This window comes from Penaeus vannamei, chromosome 12, assembly GCF_042767895.1.
Source record: "Penaeus vannamei isolate JL-2024 chromosome 12, ASM4276789v1, whole genome shotgun sequence".
Classification (NCBI taxonomy): Eukaryota; Metazoa; Arthropoda; class Malacostraca; order Decapoda; family Penaeidae; genus Penaeus; species Penaeus vannamei.
In genome coordinates, this window is record NC_091560.1 from 6,630,515 (window position 1) to 6,640,514 (window position 10,000).

At 40.5% G+C, this 10,000-nt stretch overlaps 1 protein-coding gene across 2 annotated transcripts; it reads right to left on the reverse strand.

Annotated features, from left to right (window-relative positions):
* Positions 1-532: 532 nt before the first annotated feature.
* LOC113830031 (polyadenylate-binding protein 1A-like) lies at positions 533-9,394 on the reverse strand. 2 transcript variants are annotated; one of them, XM_070128393.1, is made up of 4 exons: positions 9,107-9,394; positions 4,816-4,923; positions 2,950-3,246; positions 533-2,767 (listed from the first exon to the last, which is right to left on the reverse strand). In XM_070128393.1, the coding sequence occupies exons 2-4, from the start codon at positions 4,903-4,905 to the stop codon at positions 1,217-1,219; spliced, it is 1,938 nt and encodes a 645-aa protein (XP_069984494.1). In that variant the 5' UTR covers positions 4,906-4,923; positions 9,107-9,394; the 3' UTR covers positions 533-1,216. The 2 variants fall into 2 exon arrangements, with proteins under 2 accessions (XP_069984494.1, XP_069984495.1); XM_070128394.1 differs by having other exon boundaries at positions 4,816-4,974; positions 9,076-9,339.
* Positions 9,395-10,000: the final 606 nt, after the last annotated feature.

Consider the following 10,000-nt stretch of genomic DNA (forward strand, 5'->3'; position numbering starts at 1 on the left):
GTGGGAAGGGAGAGTATTAGCGAGGGTGCAAGAGGGAGAGCGGTTGACCAATCTGCACGGATGACGGGTGGAATCTGGATGGTGAAAGTCAGGGAGGGGGGACAAGAATGGAATGCTGAACAATGATCTAGTGGTCTGAGTGGCAAGAGGATTGAAAATGTAAATTGTTTACTACGTTCTGTCAAGGAACAAAATGACTGAACTTTACTTTGAACTATTTGTTTGCTGGGTCTCCATTTTTGTCTTCGGAATTGTTTGCAGTGAGTTACTTTAAAATGTGTAAATTCCTTGGTAGCAAATTCCACATCCACGACTTGTACAGCTAATGCAATTCTAGAACTTGTTAACCTTTAAATGACCTACACATTCAACTTTCGACCAGTCTGACTAGCGGGATTGCTGTTGGCATCCGCTTGCAGATTGAGCTTCATTTTACAGAAATTGGTCAATAGAAATGAACATTGTTTGAAAAGACCCTTACATGAATATCTATACACCTGAACAATAAGATATGGATAATAAAGTATCAATATAAGGTTATAGAAACAGAAGTTTATTGTTGCCAATTTTTCCTTGAGTTTCGTAGCACACTGTTACAAAAGTTTTTTTAGAGTTTTATAGAGATGTTACTGTTATCGGATTTTTCGCCCAATGGTGGGGCATTTTTGTTTTTTATACAAAGTTTTTTAAGGTTTTATTTTTCCTTTATTTTATTTTTTTCACCTTTTAAAACAGGCATGTCGGAACTGATCAACTAAAACCTGACTCCCATTCTCTTCTAGAACATTCTTGGTTGACAATGTTCTGACCTGCCGTTGGCGTTAATTATAATGAACGATGTGTTACATTATAATCAACTGCATTAATAGTAGGCTACTGTCTTATGGGTTTTTTATATTTTACGATTTTTTTTAGATTTTTTGTATATATATGACACCTACTTGACAGACTGTTCACGTGGTTGTGGTCGAACCTAAACTATGCCGCATCTATTGGAGTCCAAAAAAAAAAAAAAAAAAAAAAAGACAGCGTGCAAATAATAAATGATGTCCTTTACAAATATCGCTAATTAACCTTGAAACAAAAATAACCAAATGACAGCAAAAAAATCAAAACTCCAATGACTGGGCACAAACTGTAAAACTAAAATAAGCAACATGCAGCACTGATAATGGGTTGTTAAAATATAGGAGGAATGCTTGCTTGTAGGGCATTTTTACATGTCCTCCTTCTTCTGAGCAGCAACAGCAACAGCCACGACCTGCTGCTTGGCCTGATGGGCCTGGAGCACAGCCACAGCTTCCTCCACCTTTGCCTTGAGGGAGTTGCGATCCTCGAGCATGTGCAGAAGATCCGAGTTGTCAATCTCCAGCAACATGCCAGTGATCTTACCCGCAAGCTCGGGATAGATGTCGCGGATGAGGGGGAAGAGACGTTCTCCCAGCATCTGCTTCTGCTCCTGAGGCAAGGCAGAGGCCAACATAGATGGAGTGAGTGGCTCTTGTCCCTGAATGTGTACAGCGGGCTGGACAACAGGGGCCACTGCAGCAGCTGAAGCTGGGCCGCCTCCAGACACAGCTGGTGGATTGCGCATGTTGGTTGTATACTTGTAGTTTGAGGCGCGTGCTGCAGATGAAAGTGCAGGTGGTACTGCACCAGCATTTGGTGCAACAGGCCTGGCTGCTTGCATCAAGTTCGGGATTTGCTGCTGCTGAGCAGTTGCAGCTGCTGCAGTAATAGGACGGACATTGCGGGGTGCTGGCTGTGCTTGGCGAGGGGCTGATCTGTAAGGGGCAGCCTGCATTGGGAAAGCACTGGCTGCCTGAGCACCTGCTCGCACCTGGGCCGTTGGCTGAGTTGGCCAGCGAGGAGTTGCCCTGATCTGAGCCATCTGTGGTGAGTAGAAACGCTGAGCTTGTGGCATGGTAGGCATGAAGTAGCTTGTGCCACCAGGCTGGAACATTTGTCCCATCTGTTGCATGCGCATACCAGCCACACGCTGCATGTACTGAGATGCCAGATGTGCCTTACGATCCTCACGACGTTGAGCAAGGGCGACATACAGAGGCTTACTGACCAAGATACGGCCATTCATCTCTGTAACAGCACGAGTAGCTTCCTCAGGTGTTGAGAAGCAAACGAATCCGAAGCCCTTTGAGCGCCCATCCTCAGTCATAACCTTGGCACTTGTGATGGTACCATAGTTGGAGAACTCCTTGCGAAGCCTTTCATCATCGATGGTGTCATCCAAATTCTTGATATACAAGTTCACTCCTTGATATCTGTTCATGCGCTCGATCTTCATCATCTCGAACTTCTTCTTCAGCTCCGCTTGGCGTTCTCCTCTCTTCTGAGCCCTTCCTACATAGATCTGCTTCCCATTCATTTCCTTACCATTGAATTCCTCACAGGCTTTCTCAGCTGCTTCAGGTTCTTCAAATGCAACAAAACCAAAGCCCTTGGATTTGCCATCCTCATTTGTCATTACTCTATGACTGGTAATCTTGCCAAATTGCGAGAAAATCTCGTAGAGCTTATCATCATCCAGGTCATCACCGAAGTTCTTAACGTACACATTAGTGAAACGTTTAGCCTTCTCTCCCAACTCTTTCTCCCGTTCTGCCCTGGGGATGAACTTGCCTACGTAAACTTTCTTGCCATTAAGCAACATACCATTCACTTTCTGGATAGCACTCCTTGCTGCTTCCTCGGTTTCAAAATGTACAAATCCATAGCCTTTGGAATTGCCAGCCTCATCTGTAGCAACCTGTTGAAGAAGAGAAAGAGAACCTTAGTTTCAAGAATATAGTTCACTGGTCAATGTATCAAGTACAGTAACTACCTATGCATACATGATGGTAATGTGAAAATAATTGTAACTTCATTGACTGATAATCAAATATTCCAGAAAATTTGTCAGACACTGGTATCACAGGAAATCATGCTTACCTTGCAGCTGAGAATATTCCCGAATGCAGAGAATGTATCATACATGGCCTTGTTATCAATAGATTTATCAAGGTTCTTGATGAACACATTGCCAACACCAGATTTTCGAAGGGAAGGGTCACGCTGCGACCACATGATTCGGATCGGCCGACCCTTCATCACATCAAAATTCATTGTGTCTAGGGCTCGTTCAGCATCAGCTGGTTGCTGGAAGTTGACATAAGCATACCCCAGAGAGCGACGAGTAATCATGTCTCTGCACACACGAATGGAGAGCACAGGTCCAGCAGATGAGAACTGAAAACAAAGGTGTATTGTTATACTTCACAGAAGAGGTGGGAGACAAGTAGGGAGGGATTAGTGAACATCTGAGCCTACAGTTTGTAAAATTGATGGATACACAGTAACATCATGATATTACTGTTAAGAAGTTGAGGAACGACATCAAGGTACCTGCAGAATAAACTGTACTTAACTAAAGAATGGGAAAGCATATATCAACCTCATGTGGTTATAACTTCAGATACTGAGTAGGGTAGGACAAAAGATAAGATTCTAAACAGAGGTATCAGCAAACTGAACATGTGGTGACCAGATCATGAGTCAAGAGAAGACAATAAGTCCTATAAGGCAGAAAGCACACACACAATTTGGAAAATTTCCTCATGTGTAACTTCCTAGAAATGAGCCTGCTGGCATAAAGTCTGAATTAAGTGCTAAGATTATGCATAGTCTTAATAAGGCTGTATTCTATTAAGCTCCAGATGTAAACAATAGCAGAGGAAACAACAATCCAGGCAACCAACCAATCCCATCCAATGGCTTTCACCTCGGAGCTGGCATAAGATGGCACTTCCACGACCCTTACCAACGACGTTCGTGTTAAGAAAATGAGTTTAGGGAGAGTCACGCATTTTTTAACACAGATCCGTTATTTGCAAAGGACATGAAAGATAAGCTGTCTGCTGTCCTCTCAGGGATGCCAACCATCGGAAGGACTGGGCAGATGCCTGCATCATTTATTCCTCAACTAATGTTAACACCAGGAAATTAACAGAGTCCATCCTTACTTAGACTTACCTAATTTCAACCATAATTTAAACTTCATTCCAACAGAGGCAGCTCTAGCAAGCTACACCTTCCAGCAGTAGTCCAAATCTGTTAATCCTTGCCACCTTAGAGAATATAAGCCTTAATCAACAATACATCTTGCCACCCACTGTGTTGTTCCACCTGTTGTCACCTCCTCCATAACCAGCTTTCTTGTCCATCTACTAGTACCTAAAATAATCCTGAGCGGATATATTTTTCCCTTTCCTTCAGATGGCTTATGTTTACAATGAAAGCATTCTTGATGCCACTTCCTCACAATGGAATTTTGGCAAAGAAGTATATTGGGGCTGATATACTACATTTCTAAATTCCATTACTTCTCTCCACAATTTGTTTTTTCTAATGATCTAAACATCTAATGGAGACATTCTGCAGAACAAAGGATACATACCAAGACAAAATAAAACATACACGTATACCTACAGCCGATTACAACACCCTTACTTTCCCCATGACTGCAACTTGTAACAGCTGTCACCTCTCAAACATTTCTGTAGCTTCCTGAAAATATAAGTAGCTACCGACCATTATTCCACACATCCATTACTTTCATAAAATCATACTTACAACTTTTTGGACAAGTCACAGGGTGGTTAGGAAGGGGGGTTTTACTGGCCCCTGCCACATGTGTTTGACGAGGGTCGAGGATTCGGTCTTTGTGTTTAAGCTTAAAAAAAATTCATTTTTGTGTTTAAAGTCATATAAGCATCAACAAAATATCACCTGAAGGCCTGACATCTATACACTGCTAACCTTTTCGAAGAGCATGGCCTCTGTACAATCCGCATGGAGATCCCCCACGTAGAGCGAGGCTAGAGGGTAGCTAGGGCCACTGGGATTCATTTTGCAGCCAAATCACACCTGTTGGTTCAATATCAAAATCAGTCAGTCAGTTCACAATATAACAAATAACTGGAAAGCCTTGGATTTTACAATTATTCTCTAACTGAGTTGCCAGTATTCCACCAAATACTACATTCACAAGTGTAAAGTCCTATTCCATTCCATGCAACCTTGAGTAATCTTGCCCTTTTGCTTGTTTGAATTTGTCTACACAGAAGTTATGCATCCCATATCTACATTTACAGCTTATTACTATAACATGCAAAACACTACCAAGAGAAATTTCCATAGTTGCTACCTGTGCAGCATGCAATACTGTTTTCTCCATAGTCCTTAAAATAACATAAAAGAAATTACTAATCTAATATTTATACCATTCTTGTACCCCCCCCCCCCCCAATATATTTTTTTTATCCGAGACCTACTGCTGTGTTCAGAACTCCTCATTCAATAAGTTAGACTAAGATGGACCAGATATTTTGACCCTTCGGGACCACTGCTTCGGCATCTGGGATTAATTGTTTATCTTATCCTCCTTCACTGCCAGGCTAGCACAATAGCATTTGCATGTAAACAATGAGTTACAGTCAACCATATGATACTGGGAGATAATCTTATGGCCCTTTGTTATCAAGGGGTATTTGTGTGTCCGTTGCAGGTAAAGTTAAGTATGTATGACAGGAGTTACAAGACCTTTGCAACATGTAAAACATTAAAATGTATGATAAAATAAGAGATTGTTTACTTTAGAGCTGGTTGCATTCCATACATAGCCTCACTGATCTGCTGGTCCTGACAAATTGTCTGGACAAGCAAGACAATGAGTTACAAACACAGCAAAAAGATTTAATGTATATTCAGAACTCCAGAAGCAGCAGAAAGAGGAAGAAAGGCAAAAGGGTTAAAGAATCCAAGATAATAAAAGAGGGAGATCTTGCAATAACAATAGATATAGTCATCCTAAAAATAATGGTATCCACAATAGGACATCAAATTCAGTGAGAAGGACCATGGTTGCTTTATCTAATAAATCACTAGAGTCTACATCTTGATATTGACTATATGACACTGCCAGAGTTTAACCCCTATGATCTGGATGACATACCCATCACTTCATGAATAATTTTTGCTTGAAGGTTGCATGACGTGAATATATGAGAATTTTTGCTACAGGCCCGGGTGACAAATTAGTTGCACAAAGCTCATGGAGGTTGAATAGACTGGCCATCTTGGCAAGCGCTTTTCCATTATTTCCATTTAGGAGCAAGTGTGGAAAAGCCTGGGAGAGCTTGGCTCCTGGGAGAAAGCTTTTTCCATGCTTAAGATCCTATTCCTGCCCATCATGACGGGAAGTGCAAAAAATTCAAGTCATGGACTAACTCCTATTTACAAATATAGTCAATGGAAAAAGGTAACACTAAAATTTTTTATGCAAATAAAGAGACAGTTATATTGCAAAGGGGTGGAATGGAGTCTTTATCACCTTACATAAGTATGCTCACAAACCTAATGCCCATATCATGGGCCACATGTGGAAAGTCTAGCCTCTGGATCCAAAGGTTCAAAGTGAATAGGTCACAGCATTGCTTAATCCTGAAGATCTACCATCCTTAATACATAATGATGTGCATATCTTTACTTTGCAATGACCACAAAATAGTCCAACTATAGATAATTACCGAGGTTAATATTTAAAATAAAAATTCACAAAGATGAAACGACAAGGTAATTGCCCATTAGGTAAAATAAGTATATTTAGATAAAGAATAATAGCATAAAGGATTATAATCCCTTTTTAAAGACAATCTAGAATTTAGTTCTGACCCTATCATGATGTGGCCAAAATTGTGTAATCATTACACAATAGTAGTCTTTCTTGTATGGATTGAGCTGATTTTTCTTCGTTCTATAGTCTAACTTTGTGCATTAAGGTTGGGGTTAATTCATCCATTCATTTATTTGTAGTTTAGGATTCTGCCACTAAAGACAACTATTCTATTGTCAACATTTGCCATGAAACCAAATGTTCTTGGAAAACATTTTAAGACAGCCCACAGATAAAAACTGATAAACGCAACAATCCCAATTCACCATACCTTGAAACTACTACTATCTCTTTACAGAGCACAAAACAAAATAAACCATGACATTAATAGTTTACCAGTACTTAATAAATCAATCAAATGAGACAGACCTTTACATTATGCATCTTTAAATACATCTATGTACCTATGTCTATATATATTTATGAAGAAATGTTCAAGCATATTTAATATATATCCTTGTCATGGACAAGTTGTAGTCGTTGGCACAAGAAATCTGTTGCCACAAACTGTAATGCCAGAAATTAAGGTAAATGACTGAAATGCTCTGCTCTTAAGTTCTAGCTCGGTCTAGCCGAGCATACTGAGGTGAAGACAATGTTTCCCGTGAGTGTTGGGTGGGTGGCTATTTAGATCAATGAATATATTCTAAGATGTGATATTGAGGACTAAATCTCTGACCAGTGTGTCTGCACTGTAACGAATTACCATATACTGTAGTCTAAAAGATTCAATGTAAAACAAACTTAGGCTGTTACCATAAGCAGACAAGAGGGAAATGGATATCATCTTACCGAGTATAAGAAACAAGTCAAACAACATAGGTGAAACTGCTACTGCCTCTTATGCACAATGAAATGACAAACAATAGGCACTGCATACCAAATACCAAGCCCACAATACCCTCATACACAGTTCCTAATGTCTGTTTTCTTGAAGTTGGCACAAACAAAAAGGTAGAAAGATTAGATTTCAGCTTTTGGGTTCTCGTGAAACCCTAGTTATAGGACTAAGTTTCAGAAGGGTGCGCTGCTCTCAGTAACAAATACCTAAACCTATTTACATTAATCAATTTGGGGGTAATTCTTTAAGGTATTGACCCAATCACCTGAGGTTGTCATGAACTCCATATCGCAAACTTTACTTAACAATCTAAATTACTGCGACTGGGCGTGCCTTTTGGCGATGCCTAAGGGAAGGGTTTAACATCCCCTGAAAATGTCCATCTCAACATGCACGGAACGATAAAGCAGAAGCTCCAGAGCACCAAGTGGACTTGGGCTGTAAGAGGCATATTCTGCGACCTTTTACTTCGATCTGCATAGTTTCCGTTCATGTCTGTAGATATTTTCTTGAACCAACGACTGCTCCCTATGGTCCTTTACATAAATATCTTCAATTTGCCCAAGCTTAGTACATCCACACCATAAAGACTAATCAAATGGAGCAAAAACAACCACTGCACCCCTAGCACACCCAAACATGATGCAACCTTTCCCATTTCCCACATCAGAAGGGTGTGGGAAATTTCCTCACACATGTGACTCACCCCCCTCCCCTTCCCCCATCTCCCTATCCCAGCCTTACCACTACCACTCCCCATTCAGCCTCTTCAACTGTCTTGAGATCATGAACAACTCTACACTGGAATTCCCCCATGCAAGACCTCCATTAAAACAACATTCGAAGCATATATGGCAACTGGAAGACACGTGTGCACACCGTAACTGCCACGAGTGCAAAAAATGTCAACTAGAACATAAACCATGCACTAAAATCTGCTTACAACCTACACATGCCACGACGTAAAGGTTACGATTGAAAATAAAAGCAAAATTTATCTAGAAAATAATTTACGTGCTATTATTACCAGCGAGGGTTAGGGACAATAAATGAAGAATTAGAATACGTAAAACCAAAGAAAATACAAGAATTAAGTGCAAGGAATTCGGACAAATAAAACAAATCGCATCAAAAAGCGGGTGTAGGAGATCGAAGAAGAGAGAAGTGAGGAAGAGGGGAAAAGAGAAGATAAAAAGGACCAAGAGAAGAGAAAGAAGAGAGAGAAGGCAAGAAAGAGAAGCGAGAGGAGAGGAAGGAGTGCCAGGAGGAGAGAAAAGAGAAGAGGAGAGGAGAGGGAAGGGCGGAGAGCGGAGGGCGAGGGGCGAGGAGGCTCCACGCGGCGGCGGCCATGACACCTTCCGCCGTGACCATATGGCGCCCCCGTCTCCCTCTTTCACTCGCTTTTCCGCCCATTTTCCACCTTATTTCCACACTCCAACACGAAAAGCACTGAGCCACGATGCGCCTTCCCTCCCCTGGGTAAGCGAGGGGCGAATACATGCACAAAGAAAACAGGTTTTTCCGTCAATACTCACCAACAATGTCACACTAAACACAAACAGCTTTTTTGCACTTCTGTTTCTAAAACCGTTTGCAATTTTTATGGGGATTTTTTGTTATTTTATGATTTTTTTTGTATTTTTTTAATTTTTTTAGAGTTTTATGACAAAGTTTATTATTTTTTTTCGAGTGGTGTGTGAGACTAATAAAATTAGCGACACACAACCACACGTGAACAGACCCTACGTTGAAATGAAATAGGGGTCCCGAGCCAAGGTCTCTAGCTTATATATATACCCTCGGACCGTGGCTCGTCCATATCCCTCCACGTCGAGAAGTAGAGCAGATTTCACAATGGGATTTATTTCGTATCTTTTCTACTTGGCTTTTGTTAGTGGTCTAATTTGGCATGGATGATCTATATGGTAGTTTATTGGAAATTCAGTGTGTTTTATTAACCTGGGAGTTGTTAAGGGAAGTGAAATCGCATTGTAGAATTATTGTGAAAGTTGTATTACTACGCAGCGGATTCACAGTCCCTGAAAATGCCGAACAGAAGAAAATTATACACTCTATTTTTGTATTATTCCTAAACAGTGTCTTAAGACATTCCATAGCATAAATATTAAAAATTACTAAAATATAAGGATCCATTATATGTTAACCAAATATATATTATACGTAGGCATGAAAGTTTCTCTTGGAGATTATCGTACGAATGAATCAAGGCCAATAACTGGTACGTGACTGTCGCTGAAAGACTTGAGCAAGGATTTTTGACATTCAAAAATACTAGACTTTATTCTTTATGCATTTTGACCCTTCTTTCGAGAGATTAATTGTGTTGAATAAGATTTATAAAGATACGCAAGCGCACTGCAAGAGCTGCAAATCCAACACAAATTTCAAATTATGTTTTTACGAAGCAT